Source organism: Dermochelys coriacea, chromosome 4 (genome assembly GCF_009764565.3).
Source record: "Dermochelys coriacea isolate rDerCor1 chromosome 4, rDerCor1.pri.v4, whole genome shotgun sequence".
Classification (NCBI taxonomy): domain Eukaryota; kingdom Metazoa; phylum Chordata; order Testudines; family Dermochelyidae; genus Dermochelys; species Dermochelys coriacea.
This window is the reverse complement of record NC_050071.1, coordinates 16,683,753-16,709,195: the sequence shown is the minus strand read 5'-3', so window position 1 is coordinate 16,709,195 and position 25,443 is coordinate 16,683,753. Positions and strand designations below refer to the sequence as shown.

At 38.3% G+C, this 25,443-nt stretch overlaps 1 protein-coding gene across 4 annotated transcripts in view; it reads right to left on the bottom strand.

Annotated features, from left to right (window-relative positions):
• The window catches only part of CFAP299 (cilia and flagella associated protein 299), a 398,009-nt gene that overhangs the window by 241,000 nt on the left and 131,566 nt on the right, over positions 1-25,443 (bottom strand). For 3 of the 4 annotated variants that reach the window (XM_043513216.1, XM_043513215.1, XM_043513217.1), the window contains 2 exons: positions 4,871-4,897; positions 3,731-3,821 (listed from right to left, as the gene is read on the bottom strand). In XM_043513216.1, the coding sequence (XP_043369151.1) occupies positions 3,731-3,821; positions 4,871-4,897 (118 nt within the window). The remainder of the gene's footprint in view (positions 1-3,730; positions 3,822-4,870; positions 4,898-25,443) is intronic. The other variant, XM_038401014.2, reaches the window with a different exon arrangement.

Genomic DNA, 25,443 nt, shown 5'->3' with positions numbered 1-25,443 from the left:
TGATCCCATCACAGAATGAACTAAAGAAAACCTTTCTGCAGGTTTGAAAACATTTGGGTAATGTTCTGCAGCTCAGTGAAGAATTGTGTACCTCTGTACTAATAGTTTTAATAGAAACATAGGGGCAGATACTTCTGCCAGTGTAAACTGGCATTGCATTGTAGACATCAGTGCAACGGACTTCCATGCCGATTCACCCATAGTAATGGCACATAGTAATTTCCAGACTAGTTCAAATCATTTGTTTATTAAGTGAAACAGCCAATACCAAAAACTTCAGAGAAAAACCACAAAAAAATCTCCATAATTTATCTAGTCGATTATTCAGTGCTAGACAGAAGGAAAAATTCTTTCCTGATCATCTTCACATGAGTCAGCTTACACATATAAGATTCAACACTATTAGCAAGTCTAATTACAATGTTATGTTCAGTCAGGAATTTAATCAGTCCTTTTCATATCCAATTATAGTTTAAGTCTATACCCTCCTGTGGTAATTAATTCTCAAAAGCTGTCTATATTTATTTCAAGCTTTAAATTTACTATGCCTGTCATTCATTTTGTCTAGTGACCCTTTTCCTTGTATCATAGGTTAGATTTTGAACAAAGACTTTCACATGAGCTTGCAAAACTGCCTCTTTATTACGGTTTTAATAAAAAGAAGATTCCAAGATGGGCACTTATCCTGTAACTTTGGAAGCACATTTTTAAGGTAGATGTTTCTTCCAGTGGACAAAAAGATATTGGGGCCACTGGTCTGCTGGATGATCTCAGGCAAGTCATGCCGCTCTCTGCCTCAGTTTCCCCATCTGTAAAATGGGGATGATGCTATTGACCGTCTTTATAAAGAAATTTGATGAAAAAGCACTACAGATGAAAAGAGGTAGGAACTATTATTAACTACTGAATTCCTTTTATAATATTCAATACCTCAAATAAATCTCTTAATTCTTCTCTTTTTCACACTAAATCATCCTATTTTTTCCAATCTTTCATCATATGTAAATTGAGCCACACAGCTAACCATTTTTGTTGCCTTTTTCTGGAGCTTCTCTGGTAGGAAATCCCTAAATACCGCAAGAAACACTTTTCCCATGGTACTTCTCAACCAGCTGAAACCACAAGGCGTTTGAAGCCTCAGGAGAAAGCTTGCTGACATAGGTTTTAGAACCACATTTTCGGAAACACTTCCTCTGAAAATTCTAGTGGCTAATTAGCTAGCCATAAAAAAGCAGATATGGATCCCAGAACTGCATAGGATAAAATATATGCTTTTACTTTAATTATGAGAAAAGGGAGGGGGAAGAGAAAATAATGTATATATTTACCATTTGTCTGATCAGCTTCAAAAGCAAGCAGTCAGGGAAGAAGATCAAAATCATTGCAACCTCCCATAAAACCAATGTTATTTTTGCAGTATTATTTTAACACAAGGAGAGGGAATCTAGTGTCACTGTGAGCACAGAATCAAATAACTCACAATGTCCCACATAGGAGGGATGAAAAAGCATAATTTCAGTCCATATGCAGCAGCAAAACCAGTGTAGTCTTTATTGTCTTATCAGTCCAGTTGTGCCATGAATAGTCAAGTGAAGTGGACCCATTACAAGCAGATCTTACTCTCCTATATAACAAAGCTAGCAAACATGAATCAAGCTAAGTATGAAGGATCTTCTTCTCCTCAACTATATTCATATAGAATAGTATGTATCAGTATTCAGGGCTAACAGATATTCCTACACGGTGACTACTGATAACTCATTACTTTGCAGTACTAACTCTGACAACAGGCCTAAACGAATTCCGAGAAAAACTGATAGTGTGACAAATCCAGCCCTGCTGTTACTCAGTTTGGTCCAATTTGCTGTAGCACAATGGATCCCAAACTTTATTTGTTTAAGCACCGTTTTCTTAAAACATTGTTGTGAGATAAACGCTCATGTACCATAGTCTGAGGACCCTTGCTGTGGTGAAAATCTCCAACAGCCTGTAAACTGCACTAAGACCCACAAGGTTTAGAGAATCTAGACAAGTTTCCAAATTTGGGGGTGAGGGGAGGTGTCTCTCTTGTTACCAAAACTTTGTCAATTCCTATTTATCTCTCTTCTGAACAATATTTTATTAGTGCCAACATAACTACATATTGCATTTGTTTGCATTTTTATAGATAAGGCTAGAGAGAATGGAGGAAAAGAAAAAAAGGAAATATATTGGCATCTTCTCTAACTTTTGTTTTCTCTTTTACAAAGGGAAAGAGATGGGAACGAGGGCCAGCAAAAAAATACAGAGGTAGAATAGAATTTAGAGACAGAAAAGTCCTACTCAATTTTCCAATCTGTCATCTGACATAACAGGATTGTTCCCCTGACAATATTCCAGAGTGCTCTATCTCATCTAAGTCTAGTGAAAAGGATTCCACCAGTTCCCACAGTCTAACTAAATTATGGTTAGGAAATCTTTTGTGATATCTAGCATAAATTTTCCCTTGCTCAGTTTCGTTCCATTATTTCTCATCGTTCCTCCCGGAAACATTCTAATCAAGTCTTACATGCCTCTTTAGCTCAACCATTAATCTCAGATATATAATTTTATCAAGAGCTTTTGGAAAATCAAAATATACTATCATTTCCCTGATCTGCGAAGGCAATCGAATTGTCAAAGAATTCCAATGGGTAAGTTAAGCAAGACCTAAGTTAAGCTCCAGTTCTGCAAGCCTGTGCATTTTACGTGAGTCAATGAGACTATTTATTTATTTTGATTTAAAAATATAAAAAGATGCCTATCCAAGGCTCTAGGCATCTTAACATCATTAATAATACAATAAAATCCCAACAGTATTAGATAAATAATTTCACGGGAACTCAGCCAGCCAGCCACCTATAAAAACTCTTTTCTACTTCTTCAGTGTTATGGGAAGCATATCCTCAGCCTTCTCCAAAATTTCTATCAAACAGATGTCTTTTGCGGCATGCCTGGAAGGTCACCAAATTCAATTTTTCTGGACCAAAGGGGGAGTCATATTACAGGGTCCTGAAGCCCCTACAGAAAATGCCCAGCCAGTCACCTCCTCTCTTTTATGAGCGAGACCCAGTTTGGGCACTTAATCTGACTACAACTGTGGCAGTATGGCCTGGGTTGAGAGGCAATCCTTCAGATACGCTGGTCCCATGTCATATAGGGCTTTATAGGTCATAACCAACCCTAAAGTCTCTTGGAGGCCAATGGGCAGTAGATTCCACAGCACTGGTGTAATGTCATCACAGAGAGATGCCCCGCTCAATAAGGAAGCCACAGCATTCACATGGGTGTAATGTTATGTGTGTGCTTAAGCAGCCACAAGATTAGTGCCGGAATCGTTAACAGGGATAACAAAATCAAAATGTACTTCTCTAGGTGGTCTCCTATTACATTCTTTTGTATGGTTTCCAAGATTCTCTCCACCAATACTGTTAAATGTACCTGTCTGTAGATTCCTGGTTTGTCTTTTCGTGCATTTTGTCAAAAACAGACCTACAGTATCATTTCTCACTTTCCAGTCCTCAGGGAACGTCATCCAAATAGACAGAACTTTTAAATGCATGACTCGAGGAAAAAAAAGAGTTGCTATAAATTACACTAATAGACGTTTTCCTGGAAAGTGCACTATGTGGTACAAGGTAAAGATGGTAGCTTTAAATGTAATTTTTCAAATTATTTATTACTATAGGATTTCAATCTAAAATGTACTCACTGCCATTTTCCCATTGCAGTTGGCTTCCTCCCTTTCTGCCAATGCCTTCAGAAAATTATCCTTCAGTTCTTTTCCTGCACTTGATAACGTTCTAGAAAAACAAGGGAACATGTATTAATTATTATTATTACAGTAGTAATCAGTGGTCAGGACCCCATTCTTCTTGGTGCTGTCCAGATATATATTAAAGTAACAGTCCTGTTGTATTAATATTTACGGAATAAATGGGCCCAGAGAGTCAAAGGTGTTTACATGACCCTGTCACTTGTATAACACAAAACTGCCAAACAGGGTTCAGGATTTTGAGTACAGAGACCTCAGCCTGCTTAGTCCCATGGCAAAGACATGATTAAAATATTTTAAAACTTTTCTTAAAGGTACAGAAAAGAAGGGAAAACAGTTAAAGTAAAGTATTAAGTAATGCTTTCATTTTAACAATATCCCTTTTTCTCTTTTGCTTTAGCTGCAGGGAGTTTTTATAAGGAAAAAGACAACAGACAGTGCCCTAAAGAGCTTCATGTTTTGATTAAACCATTCTAAGTACCTTACATTCCTTACACAATAATTGTACGTCATACCAATTTAAAAAATAATAATTCTTCATTAGCCAAGGTATGCTGTGTAGAAAATCTTGATTTATGATACTTTCATTTGTGTGATTCCTAGTACATCAGGATTAATGAAAACAAATGCATTACACCTCGGGAAGGTGTGGTAATGTCATACTTACATAAGCATATCAATTGTTGTTACCCTGTAGGTGCAAATTTAAACCTGGACTACTCTATACTTCACCTTTCAGTCAGCAACCTATCACACAGGGTACTGATCTGGTGCTCAATGAAGTCACCGGAAAGGCACTGGATTAGGATTATAGGGCACAGAAACATGTTATTTTATAAAGTGGAGAGAATAACAGCATTAGCATATTTTATTCAGGTTCTTGATGCTTCTGCTGGTTTGTCTACTTCTGTGCTATCAGGAGCAGAAGCAGCTGGATACATGAAATTGGTTGAGTAAAATCATGCATTATGCCCATTCTGAATCTTGAAATGCTAACAGGAACTATGTCTCTTTTTGCTCCATAAAAAAATGAAACAAATGGTGAAGAAACGTTATTAAATCCTAAAAATTACTTACTGGCCTTTTGAGTCCTGAAGAGGTACCCTAGAAATTAGACAATAATTAGTAACGAGAGCCTGACACCAGATAAAATAGAAACCCACACTGAACCTTTGACAAAACCTTCTATTTTTAAACAGGTTATACAAGTTTTATGGGCCTGAACCAAATCCCCATGAAATAAATGGGATTTCTTAATTGACTTAAACTTGCTTTGATGAGGCCTTATAGGACAGAAGAACATGTCTGAATCATAACAGACTCTTAGGTCCATGCTCTCACACTCAACTAATATAGGAACTAAAGAGATTTGTTCCCCTTTTCAACATTAAAACCGGTGATTGCTTATTGCTTCTCTGTTAGGTTGCCAAAGGTCAAACAGTGCCCCCTAGTTCAGTGTAAGTCTGTAAACAAGACAATATTACAATTTTCTCCCACAGAAAATACTATCAGTGTGAATGTTTTAATAAAAGCAACTATATCTCTTAGACTCAAGTACATAGTGTACCATGTCAGGAAGGATCTCTTGTGTCAACTGCCTATTCCACAATGTTTCAAATAGAACAGTGTAATGAAAACTCAAGAAGGAAAAATAAATGGGGCATCAAAACATCCTTGTCCTGTCTAGTTATTATTTCTAGCTTCCCAGACACTTCTATAGAATCCATGAGAAAAGTAAAGTTATCAACAGTAGATCAACATTTTAGATTTCAAATCATTTGAACCACTTTTCCAACAATTAAACCTTCAGAGCTTTTTATAAAACTATTTCTAAGTATGATATTATCTCTACACCAGAACATACTAGCATATAGCAAGCCATGTCTATGTCTGAAATCAAATTGCAAAAAAATCAGAAAAACAGGTAGATTAAAAGGACAAATTATCATGATCCTTCTAAACCTAACTCATTTGAAAAAGTAGGAAGCAGAATACCAAGGTACCTCCAAAATGCACAGATCTCCACTATCTTCCCACCATTATGAGCATAAATCCAATAGACAGTTATTACATCACCCTTTTAAGCACCCAAAATCATTAATATAATTATCTCAAATAGGCCCAACCTCTGATGTGGTCAAATAGCAATTTCACATTTATATTCTGGGACTGCCCATAATTTCAATCATGTGGGTCACAATTCAATGAAAACCTAGCCTACTCTATCTAGAGACACATATTCCCATCTACCCAATTGGGGGGAAAAAAAGATATTTATTCATAATTTTAACAAGATCAGCAACCACTACCACACTATCATAGAACCATAAAAATGTAGGGCTGGAGAGATTTCGAGAGATCACCTAGTTCTTCCCCCTACTCTGAAGCAGGACCAAGTATACATAAACCATTTTTGAGAGGTGTTTGTCTAACCTGTTTATAAAAACCTCTAATGATGGAGATTCCACAACCTCCCTTGGCAACCTATGAATAGTCAACTACCCTTACAGTTAGAAAGCTTTCCCTAATCTTTAAGCGAAATCTTCCTTGCTGCAGATTAAGACCATTACTTCTTGTCCTACCTTCAATGAACGTAGAGAACAATTGATCACTGTTCTCTTTATGACAGTCCTTAACTTTGAAGACTTATCAGGTCCCCCTCACCTCAGTCTTCTCTTCTCAAGACTAAACATATTCAATTTTTTTTTACCTTTCCTCACAGGTCAGATTTCTAAACCTTTTATCATTTTTGTTGATTGCCTCTGGACTGTCTCCAGTTTGTCTATATCTTAAAATATGGCATCAAGAACTGGAGACAATACTCCAGCTGAGGACTCACCAAAGCCAAGCAGAGTGGAACATATATCTCCCATGTCTTATATATGACACTCCTGTTAATAGACACCAGAATAATATTAGCCTTTTTTTTTGCAACCGCACTATACTGTTGGCTCATATTTGTGATCCACTATAACCCCCAGATCCTTTTCAGCAGTACTGCCACTGAGCCTGTTATTCCCACATCGCATTTGATTGCATTCCCCCATTGCATTTGATGCGTCTTTCTTAAGTGTACTACTTTGCCTTTATTGAATGTCATACTGTTGATTTCAGACCAATTCTCCAATTTCTCAAGGTAATTTTGAATTCTAATCCTGTCCTCCAAAGTGCTGGCAATCCCTCCCATCTTGTTGTCAACCACAAATCTTATAAACACACTCTCCACTCCATTATCCAAGTCATTAATGAAAATATTGAATAGCACCAGACCCAGGACCGACCCTGAGGATCCCCACTAGGTATATCCTCCATGTTTAATAGTGAATCATTGATGATTACTCTTTGAGAATGGTTTTTCAACTAGTTGTGCAGACACCTTACAGTAATTTCATCTAGATCACATTTCCATAGTTTGCTTATGAGAATGTCATTTTGGACTGTGTCTAAAGCTTCACTAAAAATAAAAAGTCTACAGCTTTGCCCCTATCTACTACAGTAAACCTGTCAAAGAAGGAAATTAGGTTTGCTTTGCAAGACTTGTTCCTGTCAAATCCATGTTGGCTATTATTTATCACCGTTATACTCTAGGTGCTTACAAATTGACTGTTTAATAATTCATTCCAATATCTTTCCAGGTATCAACTGACTGGTCTACAATTTCCCAGGTCCTCTTTGTTCCCCTTTTTAAAGACAGAAACTATATTTGCCCTTCTCCAGTTTTCTGGGATCTCACTTATCCTCCATGAGTTCTCAAAGAAAATCATTCATGTTCTGAGCTTAGCTAATTCCTTGTGTACCCTAGGGTGAATTTTGTCAGGCCCTGACAAAACATCTAACTTGTCTGAACATTCTTTAACCTGTTCTTTCTTTATTCTGGTTTGTGTTCCTTCCTGCTTGTTGTTGATATTAATTGTGTAAAGCATCTGATCACAATTATTTTTTTTTAGTGAAAACTGAAGCAAGATAGGCATTAAACACCGCAGCCTTCTTGGCATCGTCCATTATTAGTTCTCATTCCCTGCTAAGTAATGGACCTACTCTTTTCTTCCCCTTCTTCTTACTGCATCTTTTTATTGCTTTTTATGTCCCTTGCTAGGTATAACTCATTATGTTCCTTAGCCTTTCTGATTTTGTCCCTACATGCTTGTGCTATTCTTTTTCATCCTTAGCAATTTATCCATGTTCCCACTTTTTGTAGGATACCTTTTTGATTTTCAAGCAATTAAAGAGTTCCTAATGTAGCCATGCTGGCCTCTTACTATTACTATACTATTATTACTCTTACTGTCTTACTTTCACATCAGGATAGTTTGCTGTAGTGCCTTTAATATTGTCTCTTTGAGAAACTGCCAGCTGTCCTGAACTCCTTTTTCTCTTAGGATTTTCTAACCATGGGACCTTAGTCACGAGTTCTAGGAGTTCGTTAAAATCCACTGTCTTTATATTGCCACTCTCACTCCTTCCTTTTCTGAGAATCATGAAGACTAAAATTTCATGATAACTTTCATCCAAGTTTGCCTTCCACCTTCAGATCCACAACCATTTCCTCCCTATTAGTCAGAATCAAGTCTAAAATGTCTCTCCTCCTGGTTACTTCCTCCACCTTCTGAAACAAGTTGTTGTTCCCAACACATTTGAAGAACTTATTGGACATTTTGTGTTTTGCCATATGACTTTTCCAACAGATATCAGGGTATTAAGCCTCTCATTACTACCAGGTCTCGTGTTTTGTTTGTATTATTTCTCTAGAAATGGCTCGAGCATCCAGCTTCTCCTGCTTTGGTGGTCTACAGTATTCTCCCCAAATTTATCTTTACCAAGTGAATAAGACTCACAAGAAATAAAATCAACAATTACAACGTGGGCAAACAAAATGCGAGAAATGTAACACATCACAATTCAGATTAGACAGACCCAAGATCCTTTGGAGGACTGCTTGGTATTAGCTAATTAATTCCAGTAACACAAGAGAAAAGGTAAACAATGACTTTAAACTGAAATTACACTTCTCCTATATCTCAGAATGTGCCAAACACTCCTTTGGAGCCAAATCTGTAAAGGTCACCCAGCTTAATCAATCAAATATCCCAATGAACTTTGGGAAAGTCAGATTTGGGTATCCATATACCTTTTGGCAAATAAGGGAAACAAGTAGCATCTATTTGACTGTGTGTATATAACAATGCTGCATGAAATATCCATGTGTTTGTCGCACTGTCAGCTGAGTGCTGATATGATACGGATATGTTTGCTACATCTTTTAGTGACACTGAAGCATGGTTAACTTACTAGTATGAATATTACAGAACGCATTATTTGTATAAAGTGATGTCTGATTTTGTTACTACTGTTGTTACATATTGCAACTTAGCCTTATGCTTAGGACTGCGATGGTTCTCACTTCAGGCAGAAAGTACGTTGTTTCTAGAATTCTGCATTTGCTTTTGGACTGAGCTCCAGGCAGTAGGAACAATATGTTACTGCCAAATAGAGCCCCAGCTTTGCAGTGTACAAGGCCTGTGCTGGATCAAACAGACATCAGCATCCATTAGAAACGGGGCAGCCTATACTAATCTGCACCTTAATAAGATAGAAGCAGCTTCCAGACACTGAGCAGCAAAGTTTTAGCAGGACTGCTACTAGGAAATCTGGTAGGAAAAGGCTGTTTGGGGGAATTTGCCACCTTAAAATGTTATTACAAGGGAGTGTCATTGTCAGTCGATATCCCTCTGGACTATCAAGGCCACTGTGTCATAACATGAGCAATAAAAGTTGTAAGTTACGTAAGTTACATAAGTGTAAAGTTACTAAGGTTCAGGCTCAGTGTTCATGCCAAGAAGAGGAGAGATTCACTCTAAAAAGAGGGTCCTTGGGCAGACTAGCATACCCATAGTGACTAGAACCCATCTGACTGTAAAGCCTACTTCAAATCAATGGATACATTTTTTTAAAAATAAATTAATAATCTGTGTCACTTTACCCTGAATAACAATCTCATAGTACCCACACCGATGCAAAAACTATAAAATAACTATTCATGGACCTATGAGCATATAGAAATACTGCACCAAATTCCTGCATGTAATTTTACGCAGAACACCATTGACCCCAGTACCTCTACTCATTTACTTGGTTGGAGCTAAACAAAATAAGCCAGTCACATAGACCAAATTAAGGGTGCTCAAGCTGGGGTTTGCACTGATTTAATTAAATTGGTTTAGAAATTGGGTTGAATTTAAATTTAAGTTAAAATGATACAATTTTTTCATGTAGATAAGGCCTTGCATGCATTATGATTATTTTGCACACTCTTTAGAGTCATTTGGTATTAGCCATTGCCAAAGACAGGACTAAGTAGGTTTTTTTTCCCCTGGCATAGCAACTTTTACATTCTTAGAGTTGTGTTACTATTGTTTCAGAGAAAAGATCAAACACATTCCATTCTGAAAAAGCTCCCTCGCACATAAACAGGCTGAAGATTTGGGGTGTGACTAACTTGGAATTCAGCAAGGCTACATAAATGTTTGTGCCATCTTCCTGCTGGGGTACACGAGCAAGTTCCCAAGGATGGGAGGGGTGAAGGAAGGGAAAAGAGCTTGTGGTGAGGAATTCTGCAGCCCCCACCGTGTACTGCCCCTATTTAACTAGGTTTATTTAACACTCGGTGACCTGAAAATCCTTGTTTAAATAAATACCCTCCAAAAAATATTTCCTCAAAAAGCTGGAGTAAGTTCCTTAAAAAGCTGCAGGGTAACAAATTTGTATACCTGTGTGTAAATACTCCACTGCACGACAGTTTACCGCTGTCCTTGAAAAATAGGGTAGAAGCAACATCAATAAGCTAAAAATCAAAAATTGTGTTTAATTATTAGCCTGCAAGTTAGGTGTGTAATTATAGCATAACACAGGTAACCCTAACATTCAATGTGCTTATCACTCACCACTTCAAACCACTCCTGCCATTCATTTCATGCCTCCATATACTTGTTGAAGGGTGTTTTACAATGCAGCCACTTTTTATGAGCCTGCATTATCTCATGGCATTATCATTGTGAAAGGCAGCCTCTGAAGATAATTACCAAGTGTGCACATAGCTAAGTGTCAAATGAGTGGCAATTTGTTTTTTAAATACTAAATACAGCATTGTTTGTTTGCTTTTTAAAAAAAACATCTTCACAGATATTGATCCCTGTGTTGCAAAGGAAGGATAAAGAACTGAAACACTTTCAGGAAACAGAGTAGCAGCTGTGTTAGTCTGTATTCGCAAAAAGAAAAGGAGTACTTGTGGCACCTTAGAGACTAACAAATTTATTTAACAAACTACAGCTCACGAAAGCTTATGCTCAAATAAATTTGTTAGTCTCTAAGGTGCCACAAGTACTTCTTTTCTTTTTACTTTCAGGAAAGTCTGTCAGGAGATAATGTGGTTTGATTAGGTTTCTTCACACTGGGCCTGATTCAGCACCCATTGAAATCAACAGAAAGGTTCCCATTGACTGCAGAGGTACCAGATCAACCTTATTGTGCCTCACCCCAATTCTCCCCTTGTGCCCTTTCATCCTTGTGCACCTGTACAAGGAGAGACATAATCTTGCCATGACTATATTTAGTCTTCCTTCAATTTTCTAGGCATTTAGAGCCTGCCCATAGTCACTCCAGAACTACATTTAAACACAGTTCATGTAAGCAGGGTTCTAAGTATGATTATTTCTATTACAGAGGCACAGTCAGGAATCGAACTCCGACCTCTTCAGTTCTAGCTCACTGCCTTGAACACAAGACCAACCTTCCTTTCAACTTGACTAACATTGTTTCCTTGAACAATACAGAGAAAGCGATGAACTGTGATATAAATTATTTAATTATTTATTATTTATTTAACCCAAGCTGTGCTATAGGACCCCTGTGGTTTATACCATACTTTGGTTGAATGGCATATAAAATGATACTTTTTAGCAATCTTCTAGCAAATGCTCTTCAACTATAGTTCTTGAATTAACATTGCCCGGTTTATTTCTTCTTTTATCATGAACACATATGAAAGGTTTTTCCTATGCAAACAGAAATGAGAGAGGGGAAAGCATTAGTAGCATTAGCATCCCCACTGCAAACCTCTTCACTGTGGACAGTGCTTAAATTAAATAATGCAGCTCTGAGAAAATAACAGGCATACTTTTCAGCAGGAGCTGAATTGGGAAAGTAGAACCCTATGGGGGGGCAGAAGTCCTACCTTTTCCTTCCTCTCCTTTCTTCTGGTAAGCAAATTTTTCCCTTTCTATTTTCGTTTGCTTTTAACCATCCATCCCCTTTAGCTGGCACAACGTATATTAAAAGACAGGAAAGTAAGAGCTGCATTCAGGGCCGATGGTCTGTGAAGACAGGAAATTCCCTGAGTTTAGGAGGTGGCTCTTCCTGAGACTCAAGGTGCTGACATTCAGAGATGTTAACAACAAATTTGGGGGTTTTGTCTTTATTTCCATAAATACATTTCTTGTTTGACAATACTTCATGTTGCTATTATGACACCATCTTTTCTCATGCAAACCCACTCTTAGTGTAAGACTGTGTCTATACTTCTTTTTCATCCTTATTTGGAGGGGGGGGGAGAAACCCACATCTTTTCAGGTTTCCAGTTTAGAAGTCTTTTTCCTGTACTTCCTGATGGGTGCTCATTCAGTCTTCAACTACTAGAATGTTTATATATAAAGAGAAGAAAGAGTTATTTTTGAACTAGGTTAGTATTCCTTGATTCTTATTTTGATTGGGCCAAGTTGTTTTTTTCATTTTGTTATCGTTCCCTCAGGTTTCATTTACTTGATTTTCTTACCTCTTACACCATGTGGGTTTTTTTAAAAATAGCACTAGAGTCACAGTTGGAAATGGAGCAACTCAATTTCAGTTTTAGAAAGCCTGTGCACCTAGAGAATATTTTTTTTATCAAATTGAGATAATCAGAAGAGCATCTAACAGTCCCAGTGTTGTTTTTAAAAGTAGACAATATCTTCCAGCTCAGCAGAAAGTCTGGCTAGTGTGCCCATTCTCATATAAGATGTTAGAAAGCAGCTTTGACTTATTTACAAAACACCTGCCCCATAACTAACACACTTGCATAAGTTTGGAACTGTATTTTTATCTGTAATTCTCCCCCATCCTAAAACACAGATCGGAAGAAGAGGTCTGTGAAGCTTGAAAGCTGGTCCCTTCCACCCACAGAGGTTGGCCCAATAAAATGTTTGATTACTTTGTCTAATTTTTATTTTAAAATATTGAAAGTTTAAACCTCCTAACACTGAGCATTTCAAATGGTGAGTTCAAAGGTTGAATCATGACTTCAGCACTGATTGTACACAAAATGCATTATCCTACAGAGGAAGTGCAGTCCAGTGGTTAGGGTACTAACCTGGGAGTTGGGAGACTTGACTTTAACTCCCTTCTCTGCTGCAGACTGTGTTTGTGACCTTAGGCAAATCAATGGAAGTTAGGAGTCTAAATACCTTTGCGGAGCTGGACCTTAGTCTCTTCTGCTTCAGATCCCTAACTTTAAAATAGTAATAGTACTTCATAAGCTCAAAAGGGGTGATATAAGAAAGATAAATAGATTTAAAAGATTGTGAGATGCTCAGATCCTATGGTAAAGGGGGCCATACAAAAAGGAGTGATCTTCTGGTTCGTGTTCCATTATTTGAATTGTGAGTTTGAAAAAATCTATTTCTCTGTGAAGTGTAATGTCTTCTGCAGCTCCACAAAATGCTGCTTATCTCCACAGCAAATTATTATCCATAGTGCTATTTCGCGTGTGGCTCTGCAGCCACATGTAGCTCAGTCAGAAACTCCAAGTGGTTCTTGAAATGTATGAGTTTGAGCAGTACTGCTCATGCTATACCTGGTCTCTGGCAGAAGAAAGAGTCTAAGTTTGCTTGACACATGTGAAACATGCATGGTGCTGCTGAAACTTAGACCGGGATTGCCACTAACCATCCCAGCACCCAGAAAAAGGGGAAAAAGAAGAAAGTCTCCTCCATCCGACCAGGCACAAGTGGACGGGTTGAGGTGGGGAGAAAAGGGAGAAGGTATGTTGGTGGGCAGAATCACAGGAAATAATATTGGTGCCAGGACTGGACACCACTGCATTTGTGCTATTTTTTGTCATGATGCTGTAACAATAGACCATGACATTAAGTTGACACAATGCCTTGTGATTTCACTGTGAGTGCATTAGTTGATAAAACATTGAGGTTAAGAATCTCTCATCTAAATCAATCTCAACAGCATCAGGTCTAGTGAATTAAACAGAATGATGAACTGGAGGGAAAATGTTAATGTCCTGGAAATATTGGACCAAATCCTTTCCTCGGAGACCCAATCCTGCCCTCTATACTCAAGCAAAACTCCCACTGAACTTAGATTATGGAGGGCAAGACTGGAGCCCAGATATGCATACGAGGCCCTCACGAAATCTACGTGTATATGCAGAGGCAGAGTTGGATCATTATGTAAAAAATATTACTGCTGCATTTGAAAGAAAAGTGCTTTTTTCTCAAATAAGCATTGTGAGGGGCAGATTGAAGGGGATTTCTAGTTTCCAACACCTTCTTTGTTTAGATTTGTCAAATACAGGACTTCTGCTGTATCATCCACTGGCACAATAAGCCGCAATGGAATGGACTGGAGCCTAAAATCAGTCTTTTTTTATATATTTTCTCTGTATAGAGTATTCTTAAAAAGGTTTTATTTAATATTCTTTTAACTTAAAAAAATGCTGGGGGGGGGCGGGGAAGAGTACTTTCCTCCCTAGAAAGACCACATTCCCCAGCTCTTTCAAATCTATTGTGAAGACCTCAGCAAAGTGCATGCCATCATGCTGAGAAGGACTGCATGGACTGCGAGAGCTATGCTATTTGCAGATAAGAAACAAAACCAACATTCAAAGTATGCTGAAATGTCCCCTTTCAGTATCTTGTTTATTAGGGGCATCCAGGTCTTGATCCTAAACCCACTAAAATGAATGAAAAGGCTCAATGATTTCAATCAGGCTCTCAGGACATAGCTTTAAGTTTACAGTTAGGAGTAATAGTAATACCCATCTTTATGATGGAAGAAATGGGCCCAATATTGCTGGTCACTTTCTGAAATTTTTGGAGCTAAATCCTATCCCCATTAAAGCCCACTGCAACCCCACCCCCGACTGAACTCCTACCCACAAGATTCTGTTCACGGTGTGTGGTTCTGCACGTATGAATGTGTAGAAGAGCTGTATGCATATACAGTATATTTCTATTTTGCTAAATGTACTATTTGAAATACATTTACATTATGTGACTGTGTTACAAATGACCTATCCTTTATCAGAAGTAATTGGATTAGGAAGTTATTTTTTAAAAAAAGTTTAAAACTCTTAGCCATTTTGACATTTTTGGCATGTATTCAGTTGAGAAATCTGCTGTAAAAAATTTGATTGCTACTTACATAATCGAATGTACAGGAAATATCTTTGTAAGGACCTTAATACCACATATTTTATTGTTTAATGAAATGAACAAGTAATTGTAAAAACTACACTTACTACATGATATTCAAAACTCCATGAAGTAAATGATTTTTTAAAAAATATTATGGTTGCTTATACCCTTCACTTGAACAGTTTCCATGGTTATCCCAGCTTTGGCTTGCACTGAGAAGCCCACACCTGACAAAACATTGGCACCGTTATTTCGAACAGTTAACAGAGAACTACCAGCAACATGGCCCTGTCACTTATCCAACATTCACAACCTTTAAAAAAGAAAGTTCCTTTATCATCTCAGGGCTAAGTTCATAAAAACCACTGTTGCCAACTTTAAAAAAAAAGTATTTGAGAGTGTTGCCTAATGTGGTTAACATAGTTTACAATATATCAAGAGATGACTTTGTCCTGAATATTATACTTTTTAGATTAAAGGTAAAGAACACTATTAGCAGTCCTTACTCAAGCAAAACTCCTATTGACTCCAGTGGAAGATATATGTTGAGAAAAGATTGTGAAGGGATACAGTGTTATTTTCACCTAGGACAATTTCATGTTTTTTAGCAATGCCAACTATTAGGGAATAATCTATTTTTATAGAAACACTCCTGATGAAAAGGACCACATACGAGCTAGGCATTAATATTGTTATAAGTTTTTTAAGGATAATAACGTTATTATTATTTATTTGTGTTGCAGTAGCACCTAAGAGCCCCAGTCACAGACGAGATCCCCAGTGTGCTAGGCACTGTATAACCATGCCCACCCATACTCAAAAGAGCTCAAAATCTGAAAGGCAGATGTTGATATTACACAAAGATAACATTAAGATCTCTTGATCCAAGTGGTCAGTTGGAACGATAGACTAACTATTATGGTTCAGTTAAAAACAGAATAACTGTGAAAACAAAGTTTTAAGAACACAAGCCCCGATCCTGCAACATGTCACGCACGGCATTGGGTCTACAGTAGGCAGCAGGCTGACTGTGCACTGCAAGGAGCCATAAATATTAATTTCTGGATATAGTTACAGTATAGTACAGTAATTGTTTTCAAGATGCAATTCAAAATATTGAGTTTCACATACTGTATTCTCTGAAGTTGCTAATACTTTATTTGTCATGAAACACATCTTTTGCAGGGAAAAATTTAATCCAGCACTTCAATTTATAGACTTTGTTTCTAACACATTAACAGTAGCCCAGATCCTTAGCACAGCTGGGCAGCAGAGTGCAACTCAAAAGCATGGAAGGGTATTTCAAAATTGGCTGTAAACCACTTTGTGCTCTCCAAAACCTGGACTGACTCTGCACTAAGCCAGTGCCATGGCATAAGTTAGAGCAGACTTCAGACCTAGAGTTGGCTTCCAACTGTTCCAAAGGGGGGAATGTGTAGGAACCCGCTCTGTGCCATCGAAGGAGGTTCTCTTCTATTTGGGTGATCTATACCAGCTTTAGGGCCACTTTGCACTGGCAATGAATTGTAAAAAAGCCACAACAGAATGTGAGCCACCATTTCTTCAGTGGAGAAAATCAACCTGCAACTAGGTGTGTTTGGGTGTCTTCTCCACATTCATGTATCAGGCTGTCCTTCATTTTCCATTTGTGTACTAGGTAACTACAATTGCCCACATGAGATTCGCTGTGATCCATATCTTAGCTGGCATGGTGAAGCCAGGTAGTTAGTCTGTATGATCCATGATGAGGTCTCAATTCTTGACCCAACTGTTTTTCTCACACCTACTGAAATTTGTCTTTTAGTGACAGTCCCAAGGTTTTGAGAGTTTTGGCCCCTAACAAGGAGTTCCTAGACATAAGGTGGCATCTTGGGGTGGAGGTCTTCGTAGATGGGCAAGTCTGCATTTGTTATCCTACAGTCGTATTCTCACATTATTGCTGCTTCTCTTTGGAGGGATGGTGGTAAAATACATGCGAGGACTGGGAGCCAGACTGTCAGTATTCACTTCACCACTCCTGTGACAATTCTCAAAGCAGCATTCTGTTGCATGTCCGAGGCCAGGTAAGGCAACCTTAGGGCTAATTTGAGCCACCAGAGCAACACGGGCAGGCTTAATTGCAGGGCAGGATCTGGCACCATAATCATTGCTGATAATTTCAAAAGTAATACTAAAAGGTATGTAGATGGCGGTTAACGAATGTAGCAATGGAGTCACCCAAAAGTATCTCTGCATTCACTCCTGAAGTTTTCAAGTCATATTGGACTCTAAGGTTTTCTAACTGCAGCCGCTCTTTTATAAAGATATATGTGTGGATGTGGTTGTGGGAGCCTCTAATCTTGTTACAAATATTTTTTCACAAGTGGTTTGGGGGAAAGAACTGTAAATCAAAACGAAGCAACTCAGACATCAAACCTATGAAAATTACATGAATCTTTGGATTGTACTGTACAAGATGCTTACTATAAATTTTACCTTTTTAAGAACAAATAAGAACATGAATCCATTTTAAAGAAAAATAAGTACCTATAACTATTATGCATTTTAACAGCATGAGACAACAGTTTTGGCAACATATTAGAACTTGGGATTGGGATATTATTAGTAATGGAGAAACTTATCCATGAAAATAAAGTTACTTATCAAGATCTGGACTCCACTTGTTGAATATTCACAACAGAATAGATCAGCAAGAAACCTCAGTATACTTGCAACCTTTTCCCCCCAAAGTCCAATGTTTTAACTAGCCATGCAAATAGAGGCTCTGATCTTCCTTCACGTCCTTACTCAAACCAAACTCACACTGATTTCAAAAGGAGTTTGGACTGACAAAGAACTACCAACACTTAGCCTTTAAATAGAACTTTCCATCCCTAGATTGTAAAACACTTTACAAAGTAGATATCATTAACACTATTGTATAGATGGGGAAACTGAGGCACATAAAGGTTACATCATTAGTCTAAGGTCATACCACTGTGTTTCCAAATTCATTGACGGCTGGGGGACTTAAGCATATGCTTAAGTGGATCAGGGTCAAAGTGCTCATTCTTTACAGGATTATGTCCTTGATATACAGTTGGCCAAGAATGGCTATATGCAAGGACACTGTTAAGACAAATAATACGCTATGATAACTTATTACTGAATTGCAATTTTCATTCATGCTATATTTTCAAAATTCTTCACTATGATAGTACAGTAAGCTATTGTTGTGATATTTTCAGTTATCTATTAGCAAAAATACTTTAAAGTTTTATACAGCTTTCTATCTGAGAAACTCCAAGTACATAATACAAATAAACATTAATAGGTTTCGCCTCAAAACATGTCATATGGGGTAGAAATGTATTTTTATGACACATTACAGATGAGAAAACTGAGCCATGGAGATTCAGCAACTTCCCCATGGTCACACAGAGAGCCCCACCTGAGAGGGAAACAGCACACAGGAACCCAGACTCCCAGTATGCTGCTGTGATCACACAACCATCTTTCTTGCCTATACACAGATGCAGGATCTTAAGCTACATCTGCTCTGTGAAGTAGGAGTATGATTCCCTTGCTTGTGTTCACATACCTGTGATAACGCTCATCGAGCTAGTGACAGTACAAATAGCAGTATAGCTGCAACAGCTTGGGTAGTGGCAGCAAAGGCATGGCTTAGCCATGCCAAGAACAAACCCACCTGAAACCAGTTGATGTGTGCTCGGCATGGCTAAGCTGTGCCTCCCCTGCAACTACCCTTTCAACCACAGCTATGCTGCTACTTATACCTGCGTTAGCTCAATGAAAGTACATGTATGTGAGGCTAACAGGGGGACCACACCCCTAGCCTTAGAATCATGGATACGTCCACAGACGTGGGGGGGGGGAGCGTGTGTGTACACAAACACAGAGGCACTTTTTTTGATTTCACGCAAGTGTCTTAAAAACAAAATTTCTCTGTAGGAGCCAGCATTATATTTGACAATCAGATAACCTCGGTTTTCAACACAACACTGAATTTAGCATAACTATCTACTCAAAAATCTACTTTGCTGCATGAACTTCAAGAGATAAAATACTCTTTAGAGAAGCTGGCCTCAGTCTCATTCCAACCTTTACTCCCTGTTATTGTCACATTGCTGTTATAGACATATTGGGGATAGATTCTGATCTCATTTACACTGGTGTAAATCATTTACAGTTATTTCAGTGGAGCTACTCCTCATTTATACTGGGGGGAACTGAGATCAAAATATGGATCACTGAATGTTTTCACAGGATAAACGGGAGTCCTCTGAATGCAGTCTGCCTCCTGCAGAGGGAAAAAAAAAAAAACCTTGTTAGCAGACAAGCTATACAAAATATTTTTTCATCAGTCAATACAAAATGTATTTAGCACTCCTCATTCCTCCTCTTATTTTCACAGTCTAGCACCCAAAAGAGAGATCATGTGAGAGAAAGCGATTTCCTTTTGAGGGGAAGGGAGGCCAAGGGCCAAAATCTGCTCTGTTACGCTTGATGTACCTGAGAGCAGAATGTGACTCATTGTTGGAAATAAGATTTAAACAAAGTACTCCAATAAAATAAATTTAAATTAATTGGGGGAAAATAAACACCTGTGCCCTCTACCTAGTAAATGCTGGGTTAGCAACTACCGCTTTGAAACAATACATTTCCAAAGAAGAAAGATTTAAGGAAACATACTTAAATGTGGTGCTGTTTTCTTTTTGTGCTTGGCTGACTAACCAGTCTACACTTCAATTACCTGGCTGCTATTATGCAAATGAGATGGATGCCAGAAGTCATGCACCTGTGTTTGCCTCTTTATTTAATATTCTTAATAAGTCTTTAAACCCCATTCTGTGGTAGAGGATTGCTCAACTCAGGTTACATTAAGGCAGGTGAAGGGGTTTTCAAACTGTGACAATGGTTACAAGGAATTCAAAATGACAGAATGTGTACACTTGGTCTCATGGATGAGAAGAACAAAAGCACTGTATGTTACTGAAACGTTTGCATTTAATATGGTTGATAATTTTTACCCAGTTACATTAGAGCAACAAAAAACAAGATAGACCCTGAACCTGCCAAGACTGATGCACATGATTAAGTTCATGTGCAGTGAGTAGTGAGACATTGACTTAGACATAGAACTAAGCATGTACTCAAGTCTTTGCAGGATCTGTGACAGACATTTTCTTGTTTCCTTTTCAGTGAAGAGAGAAGTATTTTGTGCTTCCTGCCACTCCTGCTTCATCACTACCATTACTAACAGTAATCCAACAACAGATTATTGCTCATGCCTCATGCTGCAATGATACTTTATTGTTACTCAACAAGAATATTCATCCATGTAACTCCAGTAATTTCAATGGAGTTAGACTAGGAATTAATTTGGCTGATTGTGTGTGGTTAATATTTGTATACAATTGATGATTGCATCAGAATAATGAAGGAATTACTTCTTCATTTGTGTGAAATAATAAGATGACTTTACAAACAATCCGTGTATGTGAAAGTTTAACTTCGTAAGATATGCAGAAAAGTTGATTAATAGGTGACCACATAGTTCTACATTGTTACATGCTAAACCGCAAGTTACCATCTTCAACGGAATAAAGGTAGAGATTAAGGGCCACATTTTCAAAGGAAGATAATCCTGACCCTACAATTTGTTGAGTGCAATCAAATAGAAAGGCATAAATGCTAACATTAACACATGCAATTAATGGTGCCTCTAATACTGGAGCATTCCCAAGAGAATGGAAATGCTCCAACAGCCAGCACTAAGAGCTATGCTAAGACACCAAAGGAAAGACTTTTTGGCAAGACAGAGGCCATAAAATACCAAGAGGTTACAACACATATGTGTGGAATCAGACATGCTAATAATCTTGAGTCCAGTGATCAAAAATTAGCTCAGCACAGACTTACCACCATGCTGGAATGAACAGAGGGAAAACAAGGCCAGCTGGTGCACCAGAGTCAGGTAGTCTAGATAGAGCACGGGAGGGAAAGAGAGATCAGATAATAGAAAATAAAGTTTATTTGTGACTTGCTGGGAAGGAAGCTAGCAAAGGGGATAATGGCATAGATAAAGAAGCTCATAGGAGAAGGGCCAGCACACAATTCCTGCAAGAAGTTCCTTGTCAAGAAGGGGAAAAAGGCCTCCTTCTGTGGCAGATAACATGGTCTAAGATACCAGTATTTAGTAAGCACAGCATATGTCCAGCTACCAGGCTTTGGTGAGCCAAAAGACATAGGATGCCCTCACAGTGGGCCTTTAGTGAAGAGGCATGGGGGATAATTGCCTTTAGTAAAGTACTTGTCTAATCTTGAAATTTTCTGTGGATTGTGTACAATATAAAGATGACCAAAGTCAGCACAGCCACTGTAAAAGTTAAATATAAAGAACTCTAGCTTTACATTTCTGTATTTCTGAACACTGATAAGATCAGACTGTTTTGGATGGGTATGGTAGGTTAGAGTTTGATTTTGTCAGGGTGCTGAAAATGAGAGCAGAGTTAAGGTGAGACGGGGATATTTTAACTGTTAATATGCTTTCTTTCAATTGTTTGGGTTCTTTGTAAATGTAAACCTAAACTCTGAATTCCCGGACTTTTTAAGAGTTGGGTTTGTAGTTATTGTTGTGTGTTTCTTTCTTGTTTTTGCTAATTTACCTTTCAATTGCACTCTCATCCTTCACCTTAACAAAAAATAATTATCTGCAAATCTAAAACTGTTGAGGTTTCTTCAAGCCTAAAGATTGATAGAAATCCCTGGAGAGGGATGGTTAGCCCAAAATTCAGGAAAAGCTTTGTGAACAAAGGCGAATTTCTCACACCAAACCTGGGCTGAATTAGTTATGAACATTTCACACAGTACTATCTATTTACAGACTCCAACTTCCATTGTTATGAAAAAATGTATTGCTTGAATGCTCCTTGATGCATTTGATCATATTTTTAGCAGGGCAGCAAGATGTGTTTTGCTTAGCTGGTTCACAATACAGATGTTTAAGAACAGGTTAATACCATATAAGCTGCTGCACTGATTTAATAAGTTTCAATTTTTAATTATTTGTTCTATTAAGAAAGAGAAAATACAGAAAACATGAAAATTTATAGCACTAATGTGTCAAGAAGAACAAACACCACATCAGTAAAACATTCCTGTGTACTGAAAATCAAAAACCAAACCTTTTAGAGAAAGTCTCCCTCTCCTTTTTGCCAAGGAAAGCAAACCGTTTCTAGACTCCGAGAACTCACTGATTGGAATCCAGCTATGGTCCTTGATGCATAAAAACTACCTCACCCATTCCCAGGGATTTATAAATTTGATTTAGAATGTATTAGCAGAGCTGGTATGAAGTTTATTGTCTGGAGAATAGGGAGCCATCCCTCAGCCTGGTCTTCTGCTCTTTTTCACAAAATGAATTTTTCACGTTCTTTGCCAAAAAGTATTCCAAACAACTTCTACTAAAATGCATATCAGGTGTGGAGAAGATGAGGGAAATCATTATACGATACATTTTTATGGTAGAACAATCAATGAAAAGCTCAAATCTGTCATAATATGTTTTACCTTTCCCTCCTTCCTCCCCCCACTACTAAAAATGTTAGAGGTAATTTAACAGTCATTGTGAGGAGCTAATAGCTCTGGCCTGAAACAAATATGTTATAGATAGGTACTGCACAGAACTTCCCAACCTAGATCAGCTGTCCCTCTCACTTAGCATCCTTGGCACTCCTGCTGTTACAGTACTGAGCCTCTCTTGCCCAGGGGTTACCAATCATGCCAAAACAGGTCAAATTTGCATAATAATACAGGTTTTCAATTACTCATTCAGAATACAGTGAATATGCTAAACATGAAGAAGCAGTGTTCAGATTACCCTTTTTCCTTTGACAATAAAGTGCTACGTTCCCTCACCCCCCATTTTATGTTGGTTTCTGCCAGTGTGAAGCAGGCACATTGGAGGGCAAATGCAATGCAGCTCAAGAAGTGGGAGGTGCTGACCAGGGTGCTGGCTTGCTCCCTTTTCCAAGCAAACTAATTGAAAAGGTAGGTTTCAGAGTAGCAGCCATGTTAATCTGTATTCGCAAAAAGAAAAGGAGTACTTGTGGCACCTTAGACTAACTTTTGTTAGTCTCTAACAAAAGTTAGTCTCTAAGTTTCCACAAGTCCTCCTTTTCTTTTTTTGAAAAGGTAGAGAAAGACAGTCTCCCATGGTGCCTGTCAATACCAGCATCCTGGATTGCTCCCAGTCTGGCTTTACGCTATGCCATGGCATTGGGAAAACATTTGCTGCTCTGGTGGATGATGGCCTGCCCACTGAAAGGTGATTTACCTCCATGTTCATCGGCTTGCAATCTCTGCAGTATCTGAGGTCATTACTAAACAAATTCTGAAGCCCTGTCTTCAGCTGGGTGATTGCAAAATTACACAAAATTGCTCCAAACTTTCCTCTTAGACCAAAACCAGATGGTCATAATGGGCTCTTCCTCCACCTCCAGAGCCTTCACATGTGGAGTCTCACAAGGCTCAGTTCTCTCCTGAATCTTATCAATATCTATATAAAAAGCCATACAGCAGTTTGGAGGGTGTTGGTGAGATTACCTAGGCTGAAATGCTAGCAGCACACAGAATACACTTAGCTCTATATCGCCTTAACATCCTATCACCATCCTAGCTGAAATCAACATCAAGGTGGACAGCATCCAGATATCCCTAAGCCCAAGCAAGACTGAGGTGAAATTGGCAAGGGAAGATCTTATTATTGATTGACAGAACCATCCATCATAGGGGTCTCGGAAGTACCTACCACAAGGATGGCCTCTGCCCGAAGTTATTCAAAGTCTAACGATGGACAGACAGGAAGACAAGTAGGGACATATCAGGGAAGGGTAAAAATAAAAGGGATTTTATACACAAATCAACAAAATTCACTAGAGGCAGAGAGCTGTTAAGAAGTATTTAAAAGCAGACAGAGGATATTTGTGTTCTTCTAGATAAGTTCAAGGAAATTGAACCACGTAAGAAGCCGCATGGAAGGAGGTGTAGAGATGACTGTTTGAGAAACTAACCAGTAGGCAGACAAGGGAGGGAATGCTGATGCTAACCTACCTCCTCTATAATGTCCTTTCTATTAACAGCATATACTTTCAGACTGGTACGCTGATCTGCAGCCATGGAGTCCTTATGGAGCCTTGGAGTCTCAATAAACACACCAGCAAAGACATGCCCTCTTTCATCTCTGACTGGCCAGAAGACTGCTCTCCATCCTACTGGGAAAAGATCTGACTATGGTGATCCACACATTCATGATCTCCAACCTTGATTATTGCAACTGGCCTCTAAAAATGAAGAAAAAACTTCATACCCTGAAAAAGCTTCATCAATACAAAAAACAACTGTCTGCCAAGCCACACAGGCCACACTGTCCTGATCCAAAGTCCTCTATGGGATTAGCTCTAACTACCTGCAAGACTGATTGATGTTCCTCAATCATAACAACTGTGTTCCCTGAAACCCTGCAACTGCCAGTTAGCAGGGGAAGCCGTGTGAGCATAGGAGACAGAACTGTCGGAGGACCAAGGCAGCAACTTCCAGTGTCACCACAGAGCAAACTGACAACAGGACAGAACTAAATGCACACCACACCTCTGATGCAGATTTTCCTCAATGACTTCTCATACAGACAGACATTTAAATCTAAACACACAAAATACAATTAAAAACAAGGGCTCGGTCATAAAGCTTGGGTAGCTGAGATGGGGGAGACAAGCATGGCTGTGTTGTGTGCATTTAACATGGGTGAGACTATGGATAGCTTTGAATGAATAGCTATTGTTTGTCTACTTTAAACAATAACTATGTGAAGAATTAGATTCATCATCATCGGCCTGCATTGAGGAGCCTTAGGATACTTGTAACCTGATCTTCTGACATCAGGTTCAGACTGGCTCTGCGGGGTTTCTTTAGTGAGCAACAATATTTATATTATTATTTCTAATTGTATTAGAGAATTAGGTTAATTAGAAACCCTACTGAACCTTATTTATTGTTATCCTTTTTTGGTTATTGCCAAGCCTAGAATGATATAATACCTTTATTTAATTTAAGGGAGCTTAAAATTTGGCATTTTCTGTATTTACACTGACATGCTTCCTCTGACAGAATGCCATAAAAGTAGTGGAAGAC